The sequence below is a fragment of the Mobula birostris genome, chromosome 8 (assembly GCF_030028105.1).
Source record: "Mobula birostris isolate sMobBir1 chromosome 8, sMobBir1.hap1, whole genome shotgun sequence".
Taxonomy (NCBI): Eukaryota; Metazoa; Chordata; class Chondrichthyes; order Myliobatiformes; family Myliobatidae; genus Mobula; species Mobula birostris.
The window spans coordinates 90,140,075-90,165,395 of record NC_092377.1 but is presented as its reverse complement, the minus strand read 5'-3'; the positions used below and the strand labels follow the sequence as shown (position 1 = coordinate 90,165,395).

Below are 25,321 nucleotides of genomic sequence, written 5' to 3'. Positions count from 1 at the left end.
AAGTAATTAAGAAGGTAAAGATGGAATGCAAAAGTAAGCTAGCCAGTAATGTTCAAAGGTTGAATTTAATGTCAGAGAAATGTATACAATATACATCCTGAAATGCTTTTTTCTTCGCAAACATCCACGAAAATAGAGAAGTGCCCCAAAGGAATGAACAACAGTTAAACGTGAGAACCTCAGTCTCTCTCTCTCCCCCCCCCCCGTGTATAAGCGGCAGCAAGCAACGATTCCCCCCCCCCCACCAGCGGAAAAAAAACACGCAAGGTACCATCACTGAGCCCAAGCGTGTGCTAAGCAATAGCAAAGACACAGACCAAATATTAAAGAGGATACCAAAAGTTTCTTCAGATACATAAAGTGTAAAAGAGAGGCGAGAGTGGATATCGGATCACCGGAAAGCGATGATGGAGAGACAGTAATGGGGACAATGGAATGCGGACAAACTGGATAAGTACTTAGCATCAGTCCTCACTGTGGAAGACAATAGACAATAAGTGCAAGAGTAGGCCATTTGGCCCTTCTAGCCAGTACCGCCATTCACTGTGATCATGGCTGATCATCCACAATCAAAACTCTGTTCCTGCCTTCTCCCCATATCCCTTGACTCCACTATCTTTAAGAGCTCTATCTAACTCTTTCTTGAAAGAATCCATAGAATTGGCCTCCACTGCCTTCTGAGGCAGAGCATTCCACAGATCCACAATCCTCTGTGTGGAAAAAGTTTTTCCTCAACTCCGTTCTAAATGGTCTACCCCTTATTTTTAAACTGTGGCCTCTGGTTCTGGACTCCCCCAGCATCGGGAACATGTTTCCTGCCTCTAGCGTGTCCAATCCCTTAATAATCTTATGTGTTTCAATCAGATCCCCTCTCATCCTTCTAAATTCCAGTGTATACAAGCCAATCGCTCCAATCTTTCAACATATGACATTCCCACCATCCCTGGAATTAACCCAGTGAATTTACGCTGCACTCTCTCCATAGCAAGAATGTCATTCCTCAAATTTGGAGACGAAAACTGCACACAATACTCCAGGTGTGGTCTCACCAGGGCCTTGTACAACTGCAGAAGGTCTGTTTGCTCCTATACTCAACTCCCTTTGTTATGAAGGCCAGCATGCCATTAGCTTTCTTCACTGCCTGCTGTACCTGTATGCTTACTTTCAGTGACTGATGAACAAGGACACACAGATCTCGTTGTACTTCCCCTTTTCTTAACTTGACACCATTCAGATAGTAATCTGCCTTCCTGTTCTTGCCAAAAGTGGATAACCTCACAGTAATCCACATTAAACTGTATCTGCCATGCATCTGCCCACTCACCCAACCTGTCCAAGTCACCCTGCATTCTCATAACATTCACCTCACATTTCACACTGTCACCCAGCTTTGTGTCATCTGCAAATTTTCTAATATTACTTTTAATCCCTTCATCCAAATCATTAATGTATATTGTAAATAGCTGCGGTCCCAGCACCGAACCTTGCGGTACCCCGCTAGTCACTGCCTGCCATTCTGAAAAGGACCTGTTAATCCCTACTGTTTGTTTCCTGTCTGCCAACCAATTTTCTATCAATGTCAGTACCCTACCCCCAATACCATGTGCTCTAATTTTGCCCACTAACCTCCTATGTGGTCTTTTACAAACTTGAGACACTCGCAGTGTGGTGGAAGTTCTGTGTGTCAGGGGCCATGAACTCTAGTTCCAAGTACTAGAGAGAGGGTACTTGGAAGCTGAAATGTCTGAATGTAGATAAGTCACCTGGACCAGATGGTGTATACCTCAGGGTTCTGAAAGAGGTAGCTGCCGAGATTGTGGAGATATTAGTAATGATCTTTCAAGAATCACTAGATTCTGGAATGGTTCTGGAAAATTGCAAATGTCACTCCACTCTTCAAGAAGGGAGAGGGGCAGAAGAAAGAAAATTATAGGCCGTTTGGTCTTACCTCAGTAGTTGGCAAGATGTTGGATTTGATTGTTAAGGATGAGGTTTCGGGGTACTTTGAGGCATATGATGAAATCAGCCGTAGTCAGCTTGGTTTCTTCAAGGGAAAATCTTGCCTGACAAATTCGTTGGAATTCTTTGAAGAAATAACAAGCAGGATAGACAAAGGAGAATTGGTTGATGTTGTGTACTTGGATTTTCAGAAGTCCTTTGACAAAGTGCCACAGATGAGGCTGCTCAACAAACTATGAGCCCATGGTATTATGAAAGATTCTAGCATGGATAAAGCAGTGGCTGATTGGCAGGAGGCAAAGAGTGGGAATAAATGGGGCCTTTTCAGGCTGGCTGCCAGTGACTAGTGGTGTTCCACAGGGATCTGTGTTGGGACCGATTCTTTTTATGTTGTATGTCAATGATTTGGATGATGGAATTGATAGGTTGTTGCAAAGTTTGCAGATGATACGAAGGTAGGCAGAGGTGCAGATAGTTTTGAGGAAATAGATGGGCTACAGAAGGATCTGGATAATTTGGAGAATGGGCAAAGGAGTGGCAAATGGAATACAGTGTTATTATGAACAGTTTTGGGCCCCTTATCTTAGAAAGGATGTGCTGTAATTGGAGAAGGTTCAAAGGAGGTTCAGGAAAAAGATTCCAGGATTGAACGGCTTGTCATATGAAGAGTGTTTCTTGGCTCTGGGCCTATATTCACTGGAATTTAGAAAAATAAGAGATGACCTAATTGAAATCTATCAAGTGGTGAAAGGCCTTGATCGAGTGGATGTGGAGAGGATGTTTCCTCTGGTGGGAGAGTCTAAAAGCAGAGGACACAGCCTCAGGATAGAGGTGTGTTCTCTTAGAATAGAAATGAGGAGGAATTTCTTTGACTAGAGAGTGGTGAATCTGTGGAATGCATTGCCACAGGCAATACGGAGGCCATCTTTATGTATATTTAAGGTTGATGGATTCCTGTTGGTCAGGGCATGAAGGGATGCAGGGGAAACCAGAAGACTGGGGCTGAGAGGGAAATTGGATCATCCAAGATGAAATGGCAGAGCAGACTCGATGGGCCAAATGGCCTAATTCTGTTCCTAATTCTTATGGTCTCATGGCCTTGTAGAAGCCGTCCTTGAGGCAGGTGATAATGTGCTTTCGGCTTTTGTATCTTCTGCCTGATGGGAGAGAGAATGTCCAAGGTGAGTGGAGTCTTTGATTATCTGGTTGCCTTACTGAAGCAGCCAGTAATGTAGGCAGACATGGGGGGGTGGGGAGGAGGCTGGTTACTGTGATGTGCTGAGCTATCTATGTCTCTCACAATTTGATTGCCTCACATGGCTTGTCCTGAGTTTTCTTCACTCCAAGGAAAACCAACTCAGCCAATCAAGTCTGCTGTCATAGCTGAAACTTCATCCCAGGAAGCACCCTGGCGAATCTCTGTAATGCATGCAGTACCACAACTCCTGCTCTTGAATTATATTCCCTAGCTAACGAAAGCAAGTATCCAATTTGTATTTTTCACTACTGTCTTCAAAGACCCATTGGCACACCAAGGCCCCACTGTTATTCAGTATTTCCTAGAGTCTTTCAATTCACTGTGTTTATCCTAGTGCCTTTGTTCAAGATTCAGTCCATCTGCAGTTGCTCTATCATATTAATCCTTCAACATTATTTTGTAGCCTAAAACTACCTTCCTTGCTATCAACAACAATGATCTTCCATGTCACATGCAGACTTGCTCATCTTATCTCCTATGTTCTCATCCAGATTGTCAATGTATACAACAAATACTCTACTTGTGGGTCCCAGAGGGTCTCTTTGTAAATTTGTTTTAATTTCATTTGTTTAGAGATATATCATGATATCAGGCCTTTCCAGTCTAATGAGCCCAATCACACCCACATGCCCAATTATCCTACGTCAGTGTCTTTGGAGTGTGGGAGGAAACCAGGGCACCCAGAGAAAACCTATGCGCTCACGGGGAAACTTATTGCAGACATTGGCAAGAAATGAACCTGTGTGGCTGGCACTGCAAAGTATTCTGCTAACCGCTATGCTGCCACATTAATATTGCTGGTCACAGGCTTCTCAGTGCAATAACAACCATTGAAAATTACTCTGTCTATTACCAAGGCAATTTCAGAGCCAGTTTGTCAGACTACCCTGTCTGCATCACTCTTCAATAATCTCACCTTGCTTTTGACCATTCATCAATGCACAAGTGCAAGGCGAGGATCATTCCTTGAAATTCAACTGCCCTCATCATGGACTGAAATGCTTAACTCCTATTCTCCCTACACACACTGGGAATTTCCAATATTTCTCTGCATACCTGAAGATGTACAGCTACTGTTATGAAACACTTTGCAAAAAGTATAGTGAAAACCTGAAATCCGCCCTAAAACACTTATGAATATCAGAGGTTAATTAAATGTTTCGAAGATTTATGATAGATATCTTGTTGGATAAAAGTTATTAAAAGAAAGTGCTAATTCAGACTGAGGTGCAGGGCAGGCATGTTGTAATTGAATGTGACACGCTGACCTACAACCTTTTTAGAAGTCTGCTGAACCCTGACATTTAGGAATCTTAGTTTAGCAAGAGTAGTTAAATATTCCAGGACGGATCAATGGATCTCTAGATGGGGTGATCACCTATTAGTGCTAAGGGTAAAGATTTGTGTTTCTGAGTAAAAGCACAAGTCTAACCAGGTCCTTTTGGTGGCCAGGAGGATGTTTTTCGAGAAGCATTAGGGTGACATTTACTACAGACCTTTTGCAATAGCTTTCAGGATCGGCTAGGAAACTGTTTACGTTGATTCTCTGGGGGTTTTGCTGGAGGAGGGGTTCTGATAGAATAACACATTGCTGCCCATCTTCACACCAGAGTTGAATCCCAATACAGTATAAATAGATGCAAGCCCTAGATGACACAGCAAGCCTCTGCTATAAAACTTTGAATCTCTTGACTTGTTTTCTTTGGCTCCTTGCAGATGAGCACGATGCCAGGTCTACCCACTCGCCCGTGTTTCTTCGACATTGACCTCAATCCAGATACGGAGCAGGTGCAGGGATTGTTCTGAAGGCAACAGCTCTCTGATTTCAGGTATTAGTATATCGATTCACTCTTCACCAGTCAGTGCAACAATTATGTTCGTTCATTTGAAGAATATCATTTTAAGTATCTTTAACAAACTGAATCACTTGAATATGCCTTCTCTTGAAAGTCAAACTGCAGTCGTTGGAAATTAGGTTCGCTGTGACAGAAAAGAATTTTCTTTGGTGTCTCTAATACCCTTTGTACTGATACTCCAAGAAATGAAAAGGGTTTGTGTTTTTGTAATGCCTTTAACAAGCTAGAGGCAGGAAGGTGGAAACATGAATGGGTCAATAACTACTGGGTGTTTTTTTTATAAACCACCCAATAGTAACAGGGACCTCGAGGAGCAAGTAAGGAGATAGTATTGCACCGTCTCAGAATCTAACGGTTGTCGGGATGGGAGATTTTAATTTCCCCAATATTGATTGGCATCTCCCTGGAGTAGGGGGTTTAGATTGGGTGGAGTTTGTTAGGTGTGTTCAGGAAGGTTTCCTGACACAATATGTAGATAAACCTACAAGAGGAGATCTGTATTTGATCTGGTATTGGGAAATGAACCTGGTCAGGTCTCTCAGTGGGAGAACATTTTGGAGATAGTGATCACAATTCTATCTCCTTTACCATAGCATTGGAGAGGGATAGGAACAGACAAGCTAGGAAAACGTTTAATTGGAGTAAGGGGAAATGTGAAGCTATCAGGCAGGAACTTGGAAATATAAATTGGGACCAGATGTTCTCAGGGAAATGAGAAATATAAATTGGGACCAGATGTTCTCAGGGAAATGAATGGCAGAAATGTGGCAAATGTTCAGGGGATATTTGCATGGCGTTCTGCATAGGTGTGTTCCAATGAGACAGGGAAAGGATGGTAGAGTACAGGAACCATGGTGTACAAAGGCTGTTGAAAATCTAATCAAGAAGAAAAGAAAAGTTTACGAAAGGCTCAAAAGAACTAGTTAATGATAGAGATCTAGAAAATTATAGGGCTAAGCAGGAAGGAGCTTAAGAATGAAATTAGGAGAGCCAGAGGGGGCCATGAGAAGGCCTTGGCAAGCAGGATTAAGGAGAACCCCAAGGCATTCTACAAGTATGTGAAGAGCAAGAGGATAAGACATGAGAGAATAGGACCAATCAAATGTGACAGTGGAAAAATGTGTATGGAACCGCAGGAGCTAGCGGAGGTACTTACTGAATACTTTGCTTCAGTATTCACTACGGAAAAAGACCTTGGCGGTTGTAGGGATGACTTACAGCAGACTGAACAGCTTGAGCACATAGACATTAAGGAAGAGAATGTACTGGAGCTTTTGGAAAGCATCAAGTTGGATAAGTCACTGGGACGGGGTGAGCTATACCCCAGGCTACTGAGGGAGGAGATTGCTGAGCCTCTGGCAATGAACTTTGCATCATCAATGGGGACGGGAGAGGTTCTGGAGGGTTGCGGATTTTGTTCCCTTATTCAAGAAAGGGAGTAGAGATAGCCCAGGAAACTATAGACCAGTGAGTCTTAGTTCAGTGGTTGGTAAGTTGATTGAGAAGATCCTGAGAGGCAGAATTTATGAACATTTGGAGAGGCATAATATGATTAGGAATAGTCAGCGTGGCTTTGTCAAAGGCAGGTTGTGCCTTACGAGCCTAATTGAATTTTTTGAGGATGTGACAAAACACATTGATGAAAGTAGAGAGGTAGCAAGGCGTTTGATAAGGAACCCATTGCAAGGCTTACTGAGAAAGTAAGGAGGCATGGGATCCAAGAGAACCTTGCTTTCTGGATCCAGAATTGGCTTACCCGTAGAAGGTAAAGAGTGGTTGTAGACAGGTCATATTCTGCATGGAGGTCAGTGACCAGTGGTGTGCCTCAGGGATCTGTTCTGGGACCCCTACTCTTCATGATTTTTATAAATGACCTGGATGAGGAAGTGGAGTGATGGGTTAATAAATTTGCTGCTGACACAAAGATTGGTGGTGTTGTGGATAATGTGGAGGGCTGTCAAAGGTTACAGCGGGACATTGATACGATGCAAAACTGGGCTGAGAAGTGGCAGATGGAGTTCAACCCAGATAAATGTGAGGTGGTTCAGTTTGGTAGTCAAATATGATGGTAGAATATAGTATTAATGATAAGACTCTTGGCAGTGTGGAGGATCAGAGGAATCTTGGGGTCTCAGTCCATAGGGCACTCAAAGTTGATACGCGGGTTGACTCCGGTTAAGAAGACGTATGGTGTATTGGCCTTCATCAATCATGGGATTGATTTCAAGAGCCGAGAGGTAATGTTGCAGCTATATAGGACCCTTAGCAGACCCCATTTGAAGTAATGTGCTCAGTTCTGGTCACCTCACTACAGGAAGGATGTGGAAACCATAGAAAGAGTGCAGAGGAGATTTACAAGGATGTTGCATGGATTGGGGAACATGCCTTATGAGAATAGATTGAGTGAACTTGGCTTTTTCTCCTTGGAGTGACAGAGGATGAGAGGTGACCTGATGGAGGTGTATAAAATTATGAGAGGCATTGACCATGTTGATAACCAGAGGCTTTTTCCCAGGGCTGAAATAGTTAACATGAGAGGACACAGTTTTAAGGTGTTTGGAAGTAGGTACAGAGGAGATGCCAGGGGTAAGTTTTTTTTTTAACACAGAGTGGTGAGTGTGTGGAATGGGTTGCTGGCGACGGTGGTGGAGGGGGATACAATAGGGTCTTTTAAGAGTCTCTTGGATAGGTACATGGAGCTCAGAAAAATAGAGGGCTGTGGGTCACCCTAGGTAATTTCTAAAGTAAGGACATATTTGGCACAGCATTGTGGGCCGAAGGGCCTGTATTGTGCTGTAGTTTTTCTATGTTTCTAAGATATGGATGACCTGTAGGTACAACTTAAATGCTTTGGCAGTTATATCGCTACTATCATATTTGAAATGAGGTAATGAAATAGCCAATTTGTAGATAGCAGCCTTTCAGAGGAAGCAGAGTGTGTGCTGATGATGTGTTTTAGTAACATAGGCTCAAGTGGTAGTTATGGCCAGAGCACCAGGAAAGATTGATCCGCTCCTTCACGGAAATCCTGCTGGGGGATCTCTAATGACCTCCCATGAATGCACATGGCGCCTTGGATTCACACATAACCTCCGACAGTGCAGCCCATTGTCGCTACTGCAGTAGTAATATTGCAGACTTATAAAGAGTGCAGAAAAGATTTACGAGACTGTTGCGGAGACTCATGGGACTGACTTATAGAGAGAGATTGAACAGGCTGGGATTTAAATTCATTGGAGCCTAGGAGAATGAGGGGTAGTCCTACAAAGGTGTATAAGGTCATGAGGGGCACAGATAGGGTGAGTACATATAGTCTATTTCCAGGGTTGGGGAATCAGGAATTGAAGTGCATAAGTTTAAGGTGAGAAGGGAGTGATTGAAAAGGAATCTGAGAGGCAACATTTTTACCCAGAGAGTGAACAGTATATGGAATGAGTTGGCAGGGGAAGTGGTTGAGCCTGATACATGAACAACATTTTTTAAAAAACAGTTGGATAAGTGAGTTTTTAAAGGATATGTTAAAAACAGGCACATGGGACTCATTTAAATGGTTGGCACGGACTAGTGACAAATGGCCTCTTCTGAGCTGTATGACTGATGCTTAGTGAGGCTTGGTAACATATCCTTCTCACTCTGTATAATCTTGATTGTTGATAAAGTAAAAATAAATTGATCAGGAAGTGATTTAGACAACATAATTCTATCCGGTTCTTCCTGTTTGTTTTCAGAAAAGAGCATTCAGAGCTTATTAAATTTTATAAAATTATTCACTGGAGAAAATATAATTACAATGAGCATTACAACTTTGCAAGGGAAGTCAAAGTGGGCCGTGTTGTCTTCTGTCTGACGGAAATGTATCTGAGTTTAAAAAAAAATGTCTGAAAGCTCATATTTGACACACAGTCCGATTCGAGTAAAGATCAATCTTAGTCAGGATACAGTGGTTTTAATTAAACCTAACGTGTTCGGCTCGGTCGTGGTATCCAAGCATCTGAGCCTGAGTTGCATGTTCAAGCCTCACTGCAGGGTGTGCAATCCAGACCAGCACTAAATTGCAGTCACAGATAAAGCACTGGAGGAACTCGTGGCTTGGCAGCATGTATGGTGGGAAGTAGAATTGTTTTGGGTCAAAGCCCTTCATCTGGACTGAAAGATGTTGACCTGAAACAATGACTATCCATTTCCCTCTAGATGTTTCTTGATCTACTGAGTTCCTCCCATGCTTTTGTGTGCTTCAGATTCCATGATCTGCAAATCTTATGCTGTTTCAGTTGCAGCCAATTTTGGGGTTGGGGGCTTGGGTGGCTGGTAAAGCAGCAGGAGCTAGGACAAGTTCTGAAATGGAAGTAGGCAAAAATTAGATAATCGTTTATAAGAAGAAAAATGGAGTGAAAGGTATTGTGGCTCCATTGGTGGTACCATCATCCAGATTAATTGAATGTTTGAAGAACAGGACATCCCGTCAGTAGCAAGAGCACTGTTTCTCCCTTGACCAGCCCTCAATGGAGTGTCTAATGACCCATCTCCAGTAGTGCACAGATTGGCTGCTGCCTTTTTGTACGTAACAATGCTAGACGTGCGCTCAGTTACTTCTGTGCTTTGGGACTGACTCCATTGAAGACATAATTTCTCCAGCTGTATTAATTCTGTAAAATTTTAATAAGCTCTGGATACACTTTGCCCTAAAGCTGAAACAGTAGGCAGAGGATAGAATTACATTGCCAAATCATTTCCTCTCTGACATTTTTGCTCCAGCCACAGCTTCAAAGTTTGAAGTAAATTTATTATCAAAGTACATATGTCACCATATACTACCCTGAGATTCATTTTCTTGCAGGAATTCACTGTAGAACAAAGAAATGCAATAGTCAATGGAAAAACTGCATACAAAGACTGACAATCAATGTACAAAAGACAAATTGTGCAAACACACAAATAAACATGTTATAGTAATAATGCTAAGAACATAGTTGTAGAGTCCTTGAAAGTTAGTCCATAGGTTGTGTAATCAGTTGAGTGTTGAGGTGAGTGAAGCTGTCCATGCAGGTTCAGGAACCTGATGGCTGTCAGGTACTAACTGTTTCTGAACCCTGGTGGTGTAGAACCTGAGGCTCCTGTATCTCCTGCCCATTGGTGGCAACAAGAAGAGAGTATGGCCTAGATGAGAGGGGTCCCTGATGATGGGATGCTGCTTTCTTGTAGCAGCAAACTAGCCCTGCAGTAGGAAAGATGTGGAATCCAGCACCAGTCAATGACTGCAGTTTGGGTATGTATTCCTGCTCTAGTAGTGAAGCTGTACTGCACTGTTAGAGGTGTACAGTGAGGTATGCAAATAGGACATGTTTTGTTAAACACAGAACTTGCTAAGATCTGCCATGGGAGAGGAATGGTAAGCATGTTCAGCCAGGGCAGAGGTGCACAGCCTCTAGCGGTGTCTCACAGCAAGCAGTCATAGAGATGTACAGCGTAGAAACAGGCCCTTCACCCCACTGTGTAATGCCTATCTGATTTAATCCCACTTGCCTGCACCTGTACCATATGTATGGTAGGGGGCAGGGCTTCAGATTCTTGGATCATTGGGATCTCTTCTGGAGGAAGTATGACCTGTTCAAAATGGACAGGTTACACCTGAATCAGAAGGGGACCAATATCCTGGTGGGAGGGTTTAATAGAGCTGTTACGGAGGGTTTAAACTAATTTGGCAGGGGGATGGCAACCAGAATGATAGAGTGGAGGAAGGGGAAAACAGAAATAAATCTAAGATAGTGAGCAGTAAAGATGTCAGGAAAGACAGGCAGGTGATGGGGCAAATTTGTAGCCATTGGGTTGAGTTGCAGCGCAATCAAAGCGAAAAGTACCAAATACTGGTCTTAAGGTGTTATACTTAAATGCACACAGCATAAGGAATGAGGTGGAATATCTTGTTGTACAGCTACAGATTGGCAGGTATGATATTGTGGCCATCACTGAGACGTGGCTAAAGGACACGTGTCTCTGGGAGCTGAACGTCCAAGGATACGCGGTGTATCAGAAGGATAGGAAGGTAGGCAGAGGGGGAGGCGTGGCTTTATTGGTAAGAAATTATATCAAATCATTAGAAAGAGGTGACATAGGATCGGAAGGTGCAGAATCTTTGGGTTGAGCTAAGAAATCACAGGGGTAAAAGGACCCTGATGGCAGTTTATACAGGCCTCCAAACAGCTGCAGTGGTGTGGACTACAAATTACAACAGGAAATAGAAAAGGCTTGTCAGGAGGGCAGTGTTAGATAATTGTGGGGGATTTTAACATGCAAGTGGATTGGGAAAATCAGGTTGGCACTGGATCTCAAGAGAGAGAATTTGTAGAATGTCTGCGAGAAGGCTTTTTAGAACAGCTTGTTGTTGAGCCCACTAGGGGATCGTCTGAACTGGATTGGGTATTGTGTAATGAACCGGAAGTGATTAGAGAGATTGAGGTGAAGGAACCCTTAGGAGACAGTGATCATAACATGATTGAGTTCACTGTGAAATTTGCAAAAGAGAAGCTGAAATCTGATGTGTTAGTATTTCAGTGGAGTAAAGGAAATTATAGTGGCATGAGAGGGGAACTGGCCAAAGTTGACTGGAAAGGGACACTGGCGGGAAGGACAGCTCAGCAGCAGTGGCTGGAGTTTATGCGAGAAGTGAGGAAGGTGCAAGACAGGTATATTCCAAAAAAGAAGAAATTTTCCAATGGAAAAAGGATGCAACTGTGGCTAACGAGAAGTCAAAGCCAAAGTTAAAGCAAAGGAGAGGGCATACAAGGAAGCAAAAATTAGTAGGAAGACAGATGATTGGGAAGTTCTTAAAAGCTTACAAAAGGAAACTGAGAAGGTCATTAAGAGGGAAAAGATTAACTATGCAAGGAAGCTAGCAAATAATATCAAAGAGGATACTAAAAGCTTTTTCAAGTATATAAAGAGTAAAAGACAGGTGAGAGTAGATATAGGACCGATAGAAAATGATGCTGGAGACATTGTAATGGGAGATGAGATGGCGGAGGAACTGAATGAGTATTTTGCATCATTTTTCACTGAGGAAGACATCAGCAGTATACCAGACACTCAAGGTTGGCAGGGAAGAGAAGTGTGCGTAGTTGCAATTATGACAGAGAAAGTACTTGAAGCTGAAAAGTCTAAAGGTAGATAAATCTCCCGGACCAGATGGAATGCACCCTCGTGTTCTGAAGGAAGTAGCTGTGGAGATTGCGGAGGCATTAGCGATGATCTTTCAAAAGTCAATATATTCTGGCTGGTTCCGGAGGACTGGAAGATTGCAAATGTCACTCCAGTATTTAAGAAGGAGACAAGGAAGCAAAAAGGAAATTGTAGACCTGTTAGCTTGACGTCGGTGGTTGGGAAGTTGTTGGAGTCGATTGTCAAGGATGAGGTTACGGAGTACCTGAAGGCATATGACAAGATAGGCAGAACTCAGCATGGTTTCCTTAAAGGAAAATCCTGCCTGACAAACCTATTACAATTTTTTGAAGAAATTACAAGTAGGTTAGACAAGGGAGGTGCAGTGGATGTTGTATATTTGGATTTTCAGAAAGCCTTTGACAAGGTGCCACACATGAGGCTACTTAACAAGATAAGGGCCCATGGAATTATGGGAAAGTTATATACGTGGATAGGGCGTTGGCTGATTGGCAGGAAACAGAGAGTGGGAATAAAGGGATCCTATTCTGGTTGGCTGCCAGTTACCAGTGGTGTTCCACAGGGGTCCGTGTTGGGGCCGCTTCTTTTTACATTGTACATTAACGATTTGGATTATGGAATAGATGGCTTTGTGGCTAGGTTTGCTGACGATACGAAGATAGATGGAGGGGCTGGTAGTGCTGAGGAAACTGAGTCTGCAGAGAGACTTGGATAGATTGGAAGAATGGGCAAAGAAGTGGCAAATGAAATACAATGTTGGAAGGTGTATGGTTATGCAGTTTGGCAGAAGAAATAAACGGGCAGACTATTATTTAAATAGGGAGAAAATTCAAAGTTCTGAGATGCAACGGACTTGGGAGTCCTTGTGCAGGATACCCTTAAGGTTAACATCCAGGTTGAGTCTGTGGTGAAGAAGGCGAATGCAATGTTGGCATTCATTTCTAGAGGAGTAGAGTATAGGAGCAGGGATGTAATGTTGAGGCTCTATAAGGCGCTGGTAAGACCTCAATTGGAGGACTGTGGGCAGTTTTGGTCTCCTTATTTAAGAAAGGATGTGCTGATGTTGGAGAGGGTACAGAGAAGATTCACTAGAATGATTCCGGGAATGATAGGGTTAACATATGAGGAACGTTTGTCCACCCTTGGACTGTATTCCTTGGGGTTAGAAGAATGAGGGGGGACCTCATAGAAACATTTCGAATGTTGAAAGGCATGGACAGAGTGGATGTGGCAAAGTTGTTTCCCATGATGAGGGCCAACTTGTTGACACACAGAGTAGTGGGTATGTGGAATGAGCTGCCAGAAGAAGTGGTTGAGACAGGTAAATAACACCATTTAAAGACATTAGGACAGGTATATTGGAAAGGGTGAGAGGGATATGGGCTAAGTGCTGGCAGATGAGACCATTTTAGATGGGCATCTTAGTTGGCATGGACAAGTTGGGCCAAGAGCCTATACCCTTGTCATATTACACTCTATGATTCCATGTCCTTCTTGACCTTGCTCATTCAATTACCTGTGAAAAAGCCTATTCAATGCTGTTACACCTTAACCATGCAGTACACATAGAGGCAAACAGAAGGTCAACAATATCATGCTGACTTTAATTTTTCCAACTTCTGCAAACTCAAGTATGGGACTGATATTTACACCGAGGACACAGAATTACCTATTTCTGCAGGAAGTGTTTGAACCAGCATCTTCCACAGTGGTCTGGGAGAAAGGTGGTAAAAACAGCCCATGAAATTGCATTTAATAATTTGATTTTCTGTGTGCATTCCAGATTACTCAGAAGTGATCTGTCCTCTTTCCTGATGAATAAACACCAGCTCCATCTGTCTTCTACTAAAGCTGAGAAGATCACCAAGACCTTCAAATTTGAGATTTGTAATAGATTAAACCCTAATGTTGAATTGTTAGCATTCTGCACTGTTGAACCTTATCTAGTTTCTGATATATATTTAATAACTGAGTAGTTGTAGTTAATGCTCAGTGTCTAATTTAAAATATTGTACATTTAGTATCTTTGGGTCATTTTATTTTTAGTACTTTATGGAACTGGCATGGAGCCATTGCTCAGTATCCCAGTCATGCCCTCACAGGTGCCACGTTGCTCTGAAGTGCACAAAGTAAGATTACAGGGTTGTTCTTGAGTTAAAGGGCATTGAATCCAAATTTGGCAGTGACTCTTCCTCTTATCTTTAATAATGCAGTACTTTGGCAAAAAACAAACAGGCTAATGATTTGCACCCACCAGACCCAGGTGGGGCTGAAATCAGGTATTGATAATCAATTCTGAGCATTTTGGACTTCTCTGAAACCACTAATTTATTCCTTGTGATAATTTGAGATGCCAAATGGCAATACCTACATTTCCTTGCCATGTACAATGCCAAAATGGATTACTGTTACAAGCCTGAAACGGTTTCAAAAAGATTGTTGACTTTATCATGTATGCATCCTGAAACTACTGCTAATAATCCTTTGCATTCACTTTAAGATTCTTAGCTCCACTACTTATTATCGTTTTTTTTAATAAACAAATACTTTCTTGGGTTGCCATATCTAATGCCTTTTCCTTTAGCAGAACATGCAAGTGTATTTTAAACCTTCCTCATCTGCCTTCTCAAGTAATGACAGCAGCTTTCAAGTCTCCATGAGCTGCCCTGATACTGATAAATATGTTACATACACGAGCAAGAATCTGCCTTCACTCACCATCGACTCCTGAAAGGGCACATTTGGTGCCGCAGTCTATTGAATGTGAGGGAGGGCTGAATGCAAGCCTGGAGAGGATGTTCACACATACCTTGGTAATTTTATGCGCCTCTTTGAGCTTGAGATAGCATTGTTTTCTGAGGATTGTCTTTGCAAGGTTGACGTGAACCTAATGTTTACATTGCAAATATTTACACTTTTTGGTTCTCAGGCCATTTTCCAGTGGTCACTATAACATGTATTTTTTCTCATGGGTTGGTTACTTTTTACTGTGTGCAAACTAACAATAAAATAATACTATTGTTTTAACGTGCCTGTGTACATGTATGTGTAAAAGTTCATGACTGTATACTAGGTTTAAAAAATTGAAATAATAAAAGAATCACTCAGCAGATTGAGCAGCCTCTGTGGAAAGAGAAATGGAGTTAATGTTTCAGTTTGCGGACTTCTCAGTGACAACTTTCACCTCTTTAGTGTGAAACACCTTGGTTTCCTTGGCTGGTTTGTGTGGATGCTGTGTAATTTGCTACCCTGTTACAAATTAGTGCCACAAAATAGCAGACAGTATACTGCATACGATTAAAGGAATTATATTTATGAATCTTAACTTAACTTAAGGGTTAGTAAAGAAAAACAAAAAGAAAAGGGCCCATTCTAATTAAACAGTCAAATGTGTACAAGTTGAAGCTCATCTTGAACTTCTCTGTCACTCAAGCGCTGGGCCCTCGGTCAGTGTAAATGCCCACACCACCTCACGAACATCGCTCGCAATCCAACTAGAATAAACGTGTCTCTTACTGGATCATATGCTTCGACCGATTCTCCCCGATGTCTTCTCTCTTCATCTCCTGACGAACAAAAGCCCAAGATCAACCTTATTGTCCCTCACCAAGAAAACCTCCCGCTAATTGGATGGCTCACATTCCACATCATCTCTTATCAACAATAACCCAAACAGGCTGAAAGCAGAACAGAGCTGCTAAATGAAATACCTACAGCATAACAGTAACGATGCGTACCAGGGCACTACAAGTGTTTCAGGCATTTTTTTTTGTATACATTTCAGGCTTTTAGCACCTGCCATTTGTTTTTAACAATATTGTAAATTGGGCATAATTGGAAAGTAAAACCAATAAATCAATGTGCAACCATTCTAAAATCCTGGTCCTTGGCTCACCAGGGTCCCTTTGACACGTTCTCTATAAATTCAGCTGTGAATGCATGGTCTGGAAAATCTACCATTCTGGCACCAAAGTCCCAAAATTGTAGATTATCGGTGTACGGTGCACAGAAAGGACAGGAGCTTGGTCATTGTTTTGTTTTACTGTCAGAGGCCACTTCATTAGGTGCCTCCTGTACCTAATAAAGTGGCCACTGAGTGTATGTTCATGGTCATCTGCTGCTGTAGCCCATCCCCTTCAAGGTTCAATGTGTTGTGCATCCTGACATGCTCTTTTGCACACCACTGTTATAACGCGTGGTTATTTGAGTTACTGTCACCTTTCTGTCAGCTTGAACTAGTCTGACCATCTCCCCTGACCTCTCTCATTAACAGGGCTTTGTCACCCACAGAACTGCGGCTCACTGTAAACTCATTCTCTGTAAACAACAGAAACTCCTGTGCATGAAAATCCCAGAGAATCAGCAGTTCCTGAGATACCCAAGCCATCCTGTCTGGCACCAACAATGATTCCACAGTCAAAGTCACTTAGATCACATTTCTTCCCCATTCTGATGTTTGGTCTGAACAACAACTGAATATCTTGACCATGTCTGCATGCTTTTGTGCATTGAGTTGCTGCCACTTGAATGGCTGCTTTCTTGGTTCCTGCTAGAACATTGTTTTACATTTACATCATTTATTATTATACTGTAATTTGTCCTTTACTGTGCCTATTGTCTATTAATTATTGTGCTGTCTTGCACTGTTTTGTGCACTTTGTGTAGTCCTGTGTAGGTCTGAAGTCTAATGTAGTTTTGTGTTGTTTCGTGTAGTCTAGTGTAGTTTTGTGTGGTTTCATGTAACACCATGGTCCTGGAGGAGCGTTGTCTTGTTTTTACTGTGTACTGTACCAGCAGTTATGGTTGAAATGACAATAAAAGCGACTTGGTTAGATCTTTTGATTTCATGAGGAAGTGTACCTAATGAAGTGGCTACTGCGTGTATCTTTCTTTGTCATAAGTGGCCTTAAAAATACATCTTGTAAAGTGTTCAGGTCCCACTGTCTTTTTGAATACGGAGAACAAGTATACACTGTATTCCCTTCTGGGTAAGCTCCTTTATCCCACCTGCACTTAATATTAGGTACTATTTGCTCCCATAGTCCTACAAAATACACCACCTCATTTTTGTATTTATTGATACTTACTTGACAAGGAACCTGAAGTCTTGTTTTGTGTAGACATTTAGCATCTATTTTTTAAATTATTCCTTTCAAGAGATATGGGCTTCTGTGGCTGAGCCAGCAGTTAATTGCCCATCCCTAGTTGCCCTTGTGAAGGTGGTGATGAGCTGCCTTCCTGAACTGCTGCACTCCTTGAGGTATGGGTATCCCCACGACCCTGTTAGGAGGAGAGGTCCAGGAACATTGACATTTATCCAAGTTAGGACGATGAGTGGCTTTGAAAGCATTTTTGGGTGCTGATGGTCCCATTTTCTTGCTGTACCTGTCCTAGCTGGTAGAAAATGTCGTGGGAAGGTGCTGTGTAAGAAGCCCTCGTGAGCTGTTATACTACATCCTGTAAATGGCACAGGCAGCTGTGGATGGAATATTTATCAAGTGGGCTGCTATGTCCTGCATAGTGTTGAGTTCCATAAATAATGTTGAAGCTGCACTGTGAGGTTGTTTAATTTATTTCCTTATTCACCCTGGTCCTTGTGTTAACCATTCATTTCTATTTCATTCAAAGGTTCCAAGATCTGTGAACTAAACTAAGAGTTCAAAGTCAAAGTAAAATTTATTATCATGGTACATACATGTCACCATATACAACCCTGAGATTCTTTTTCAGCATGCATACTTAGCAAATCTATAGAACGGTAACTCTAAACATCAGGAACCAGAAACTGTAAACAAACTGTGTAAATGCACATAATAAATAGCAATAATAATGAGCATGAAATAACAAAATAAGAGTCCTTAAATGAGTGTAGTTATCCCCTTTTGTTCGAGTATCTGATGGTTGAGGGGTAGTAACTGTTCTTGAAACTGGTGGTGTGAGTCCTGCGGCACCTGTACCTTGTACTTGATGGCAGCAGTGAGAAAAGAGCATGGCCTGGGTGACGAAGATCTCTGATGGATGCTGCTTTTCTACAGCAACGCTTCGTGTAGATGTGCTCATTGGTTGGGAGGGTGTTACCCATGATGTACTGGGCTGAATCCATTACCTTTAGTAGGATTTTCTGCTCAAGGGCATTGGTGTTCCCACACCAGGTCATAATGCAGCCAGTCAGCACACTTTCCACCACACAAAGTTTACTTTATACTTTATTGTCACCAAACAATTGATACTAGAGTGTACAATCATCACAGCGATATTTGATTCTGCTCTTCGTGCTCCCTGGAGTACAAATTGGTAGTAAATATTAAAAATTTAAATTATAAATCATAAATAGAAAAGGGAAAGTAAGGTAGTGCAAAAAAACCGAGAGGCAGGTCCGGATATTTGGAGGGTATGGCCCAGATCCGGGTCAGGATCTGTTCAGCAGTCTTTTCACAGTTGGAAAGAAGCTGTTCCCAAATCTAACCATACGAGTCTTCAAGCTCCTGAGCCTTCTCCCGGAGGGAAGAGGGATGAAAAGTGTGTTGACTGGGTGGGTTGTGTCCTTGATTATCCTGGCAGCACTGCTCCGACAGCGTGCTGTGTAAAGTGAGTCCAAGGATGGAAGATTGGTTTGTGTGAAGACGTGCCAAATTTCCACAGACTCTTGAGGAAGTAGAGGTGCTGTTGTGCTTTCTTTGCAATTATATTTATATGATGGGTCCAGGGCAGGTCTTTTGAGATAGTGACGCCCAGGAAATTAAAGTTAATGACCCTCTCCACCTCTGATCCTGTGATGATTACTGGCTCATGGACCTCTGGATTCCCTCTCCTGAAGTCTGCAATCAGTTCCTTGGTCTTATTGACATTGAGAGAGAGGTTGTTGTTATGATGCTACTCAGCCAGGATTTCATTCTCCCTCCTGCATACTGATTCATCACCCCCTATGATACAGCCCACAACAGTGGTGTTGTCAGCAAACTTATATATGATGTCAGAGCTGTACCTAGCTACACAGTCATAGGTGTAAAGTGAATAGAGCAGGACGCTAAGTACACATCCCTGTGGTGCACCTGTGCTGATGGAGATTGTGGAGGAGATGTTTTTGCCAATTCAAACTGACTAGAGTCTGCCTGTGTGGAAATCCAGGATCCAATTGCACCAGGGGGTATTGAGGCCCAGGTCTTTGAATTTGTTAACGCAAACACGAGGAAATCTGCAGATGCTGGAAATTCAAGCAACAAACATAAAAAATGCTGGTGAACGCAGCAGGCCAGGCAGCATCTATAGGAAGAGGTACAGACGAAGAGTCTCGACTGTACCTCTTCCTATAGATGCTGCCTGGCCTGCTGCGTTCACCAGCATTTTTGTGTGTGTTGCTTTGAATTTGTTAATTAGTTTTGAAGGGATGATGGTGTTTAATGCTGAGCTGTAGTCGATAAAGAGCATCTGGACGTATGCTTCTTCATTGTCCAGATATTTCATGATTGTGTGAAGACCCAACAAGATGGCATCTGCTGTAGACCTGTTGCTTCAGTAGGCTTGGAGCCGATCCAAGTCGCCACTCAGATAGGAGCTGACACGCTTTAACACCAGCCTCCCAAAACACTTCACTGTGGATGTAAGGGCTACTGGGTGGTAGTCACTTAGGTTACCATACTCTTCTTGGGCACCAGTACAAATGAAGCCTGCTTGAATAAGCAGGTGGGCACCACACACCACCAAGTTGAAGAGATCTGTGACTACACCAGCCAGCTGGTCGATACAGGTCTTCAGTACTTGGACAGGTACTCCATCTGGACCGGATGCTTTCCTTGGATTCACTCTCTCAAGGGCAGCCCACATGTCATCTTCAGGTACTGAGACCAAAAGATTATTGGGAGACATGGGGGTGCACAATGGTTCCTCCCTGTTCTGGTGGTCAAAGTGAGGATAGAAGGCATTGAGCTGTTCTGGAAGCAAAGCTCAGCTGTCCCCAATGTCACAACATTTAAGAGACATTGAATTGTAAACCAACACGTATCATGTTGTATTCACAGACGATCTACATGTTGGATGTGGGTTGATTTCACTTTTAAATGGTCTGGAGGGGTTACTTTAGGTTGTTTTGTTGATCAATTACCTCAAAAAGCAGTTGAAATATTAGGATGGAAGGAGTCTTCAATCCATTTCAATTTGTAGGGGTTGGGAGAATCAGCTCCGACTGGATTAGATCAGTGGGGAGTTTCTCACCTACATTCTGGGAAGCTCCTCAATCCACCTTACTGGAGAACCACCACACTCCAGGTAGCTACGTTGTAGAATCTCACTGCAAGCAGATGGTTGATTGCACATTTCCCCCTGGGCAGGCAGTGTGAAATCTGGTGCTCCCAATGTGGTTCTTCTACATTGGTACAGTGGGGGAACACTTTGTCAAGCACCTCCGCTCCATCTACCAAAAACGGAATTTCCAATGGCCTCACCTCCTCCACCCCGCTGACTCTCAACACAGGAGCCCCTCAGGGCTATGTACTAAGTCCCCTCCTTTACTCCCTGTATACCTATGACTGTGTCACCACCCACAGCTCTAATCTGCTAATTAAATTTACCAACAACACTACATTGATTGGCCTAATTTCAAACAATAACGAGGTGGCCTACAGGAAGGAAGTCATTTCTCTGACACAGTGGTGTCAAAAAAACCACCTCTCCCTCAATGTCACAAAAACAAAGGAGCTGGTTGTAGATTACAGGAGGAATGGAGATAGGCTAGCCCCTATTGGCATCAATGGATGTGGGGTCGAAAGGATAAACAGCTTTAAGTACCTCAGCATCCACTTCACCGAGGACCTCATGTGGTCTGTAAACTCTAGCTGTGTTGAAAAAGGCACAACAGCGCCTCTTTCACCACAGACGGTTGAGGAAGTTTGGTATGGGCCCCCAAATCTGAAGAACTTTCAACAGGGGCACAATCGGGAGCATCCTGACTGGCTGCATCATTGCCTGGTATGGGAACTGTACCTCCCTTAATTGCAGGATTCTGCAGAGAGTGGTGCAGACAGTTGTGAAATTCCCATGATTCAGGACATTTACAAAGACAGGTGTGAAAAAAGGACCCAAAGGATCATTGGGGTCCTGAGTCACCCCAACCACTGTCTATTCCAGCTGCTACCATCCAGGAAACGGTACCACAGCATAAAAGCCAGGACCCCACAGGCTCCGGGACAGCTTCTTCCACCAGGCTATCAGACTGATTAACTCACCCCGATTTGAGTGTATTTCTATGTTACATTGACTGTTCTATTTATTATAAATTACTATGATTGCACATTTAGACAGAGATGTAATGTAAAGATCTTTATTCCTCATGTATGTGAAGGATGTGAGAAATAAAGTCAATTGGATTCAGTTCAACCATTTTAATTCCTATGCCCAGTTGCTTTCTGATGTGTCGGTCCATGTCCTCCTCTTTTGCCACGATGAGGCCACTCTCAGAATGAAGGAGCAACACGTAATACAGTATTTGGTGTAGGTAGCCTGCAACCTGCTGGCATGAACATCAATTTCTCCTCCCAGTAAAAATTTTCCCTACTAAAAAAAAATCTATTTCCCCACTCTGGCCTCTTATCCCTTCTCCTCACCTGCCTAACACCTCCTCCTTCTCTTTCTCCCATGGTCCACTCTCCTCCAATGAGATTCCTTCTTCTCCAGCCTTTCCTACCCTCCTGGCTTCACCTATCACCTTCTAGCTATCCTCTTTCCCCTCCCCCTACCTTCTTATCCTGGCATCGTCCCCCCTCCTTTCCAGTCCTGAAGGGTCTCGGCCTGAAACATCGACTGTTTGTTTATTTCCATAAGTATTGCCTGACCTGCTGAGTTCCTCCAGCATTTTGTGTGGGCTGCTCTGAATTTCCAACACCGGCAGAATCTCTTGTGACTGTGAAGTGGCTGTTCCTTCTAATTTCATTCTCGTTAGGACTCCAGTACCTATTTCTGTACTCCCTTTTCACCTATGACTGCGTTCCTGTACATGGTTCTAACTCCATAATCAAGTTCGCAGACGACACCACGATGGTTGGCCTGATCAGAGGGGATAATGAGGTGGCCTACAGGGACGAGGTCCAGCACCTGGCTGCGTGGTGTGCCAACAACAACCTGGCCCTTAATACCCAGAAGACCAAGGAGATCATTGTGGACTTCAGGTATGCTAGGAGCCACACTCACGTCCCCATCTACATCAACAGAGCTGTAGTGGAGCGATGTATCAAACTCCAAATTCCTTGGTGTCCACATTTCCGAGGATCTCACCTGGTCCCTGGACTCCTCTATCCCGACCAAAAAGGCGCAACAATGCCTTTATTTCCTGCGGAGCATCAAGAAAGCTCACCTCTGTCCCAAGATACTGACAGACTTTTACCACTGTACCATTGCGAGCATACTCACCAACTGCATCTCAGTGTGGTATGGCAATTGTCCCGTATCAGACCACAAAGCACTCCAGCATGTGGTGAAAACTACCCAGCGGATTATCGGCACCCAATTGCCCACCATTGAGAACATCTACCATAAACACTGCCTGGGCAGGGCGAAAAGCATTATCAAGGATGCATCTCACCCTAACCATGGACTTTTTACTCTCCTCTCATCCGGTAGGTGCTACAGGAGCCTCCGCTCCCACACCAGCAGGCACAGGAAGAGCTTCTTCCCTGAGGCTGTGACCCTGCTGAACCTCACATCACAGCGCTAAGCAGTATTGCACCCATATTGTACTGTCTAAGTATTTTTATAATTTGTGTGCTGTAGCACATACTTTTTATTCACAGTTATTTTGTAAATAACACTATTATTTTCATTTCTGGGTAGATGCTAACTGCATTTCATTGGCTTTGTATCTGTACTCGGCGCAATGACGATAAAGTTGAACCTAATCTAATCTAATTTCAGTCAAGCGCTCTGACTCCTGTGGAGGAGTGAATCCATCTATGATGCTTCCCTTTCCCAAGAACTAATTTTAATTCTTTACGCTCCTAGACGCACAACTTTTACCCAATAATTATCTATCAATCTGTTTTGAAAGTTACAATGACCTGCAGCTTTTTGGGAGGAGAGATTTTCCCTATCTCCACCAGTACTTGTGAAGAGGTGCCTCATGATGCTCATGGGCCTGGTGCTAATTCCTCAATATTTTGCTGCCTTCTGGATTCTCACCAAAATAAGGCCACATACTTCAGAAGTTAGAACAATTGATCTTTTTGACAGTGAAACTCCACTCGTCTGGCACCCTTTGGGATTGGACCTACCTGTAGGTTTTCCGGACTACTGGATCTTACCTCAGTTGATAGGTATTTATTTCACTTTGTTTTACATGTTACTGTAATGTGAATTTATGCAGAGAGTTTAAAGGGAGCTGGAGATATTAGTTTATTATTGTCACATGTGCTGAGATACAGTGAAAAGCTTCTGTGTTACATGCCATCTAAACAGATCATTCCATACTGAAAAACCCCGAAAGACCCCGCTCACTTTTTAAAAAATCTCTCGCTAGCTGCCTTCAGAACAAGCAACTGCTCCTGATTGAAGCCCACGTAGAATATATTTTATAATTTTGTAAAAATAAGAATTTCATCAATTTACTAATACCTTAATTATCTTTATTTTCTTCATACTTAAAGCTACATCCAAGTCTATGTAACTTAACCTCATACTTGACCCTCTTTCCCAAGTATCTTTTTCAACCTGTTACCCAGCTTAACAGGACCAAACCCTGGGATCTCTCCCTTCCTGCCTCTGCCCCACCCTCCACATTTTTCCTGAGGCGTACTCCCCAGAACTGAATTCAGTGCAGTACACCAGACAATGTCTGGGACTGGCGAACTAAGATTCCCTGAGGGCAACACGGTGGTGTAGCAGTTCATGTAATGCTTTGCAGCCCAGCTCTACAATGGGGTTCGATTCCCGCTGCAGTCTATAAGGGGTTTGTGTATTCTCCTCATAACCTTGCGGGTTCCATCTGGGTTCTCCCACATTCCAACGACACATGGTTAGGGTTATTGAGTTGTAGGCACGCTATGTGGCATGACAAGCTGCTTGGCGCCATCCTTGCTAATTTGATTGGATGCAAATGATTCATTTCACTGACTGTTTCAATGTACATGTGACAAATAAAGCTAAATCTCTAGCTAATCTCTGCAATTTCTCAACCACAAGAAATAGCGTCAGCTAAGTCCCTCTGGGTAATTGTATAGCAGAACATCCTGTCTGAGCTGTGTTTGTCAGCTTTCTAGTCCTTAGTCTCTCGAGAGCTTTGCATCTGAATCCCACTGAACCTTCAATCACCCACTACCCACCACCTTCAACACCCCCCCCCACCAAGAAAATACACTGGATGATTCGCTGTGCAGTCCTGCTAAAGACTGCTATTTTTATCTTTCCATTAAACAGCAATTTATTATCCAGTTTCCAAGTTCCTCCTCGATCCTGAGGGATGTTTTTGTCTTTGCCACAGATGGTTTTCTCTGCATTTTTCATACCATCATTCCCCAGTACACTAAAAAGCTGAACTCAATTCATCAATCTCTTGGGCATGACCTGCCTCTCAAAGGTCCTTGCTGACTTGAAACCATTTCCTTTTCTCTCCGTGAACATCCTTGAACTTCTGCTATTGGGAAATTATTCGGGTGCTTGAGTCCACTTTAGCTGCGGATGTGCTGTGATTCTTGGGAGTCTTGCAGGGTTTTCTTCAGAATGAGAGGAGAGGCTTGTTTTTCCAGTGTGGTCATTGAGCTGGGAAATGTTTCAGTTTCAATTCCAAACTCAACTCAAATGTAGTCTTGGATGGTGCCTATGTGGTTCTGTTCCAGAATTAGCAATCAAGTGGGAGATTACTGATGAATAAATAAACAAAACCATAGTAATGTAAATGTGGGAAAGTTATGGTGAAGTACTCTTCAGTTCAGGAAATATTGGGGAAGAGAGAAACAGACTGTGTTACAACTCTCCAAAGACCTATTAACATCCCCAGTATTCTGCTCTGCTACATAATCAGGGCAATTCTCTGTGGCCGATTAATCTACCAACCCTCCTCTTCGGCATGTGGGAGGAAGCTGGAAAAGCT

General features: G+C 43.0%; 1 protein-coding gene across 1 annotated transcript in view; it reads left to right on the top strand.

The window, feature by feature from the left end:
* The window catches only part of mthfd1l (methylenetetrahydrofolate dehydrogenase (NADP+ dependent) 1 like), a 162,490-nt gene extending 147,111 nt beyond the window's left edge, over nt 1–15,379 (top strand). The window contains exons 27-28 of the mRNA XM_072265636.1: nt 4,934–5,046; nt 14,033–15,379. Coding sequence (XP_072121737.1) covers nt 4,934–5,023 — 90 coding nt within the window. The 3' untranslated portion in view covers nt 5,024–5,046; nt 14,033–15,379. The remainder of the gene's footprint in view (nt 1–4,933; nt 5,047–14,032) is intronic.
* The last annotated feature ends 9,942 nt before the right edge of the window (nt 15,380–25,321 follow it).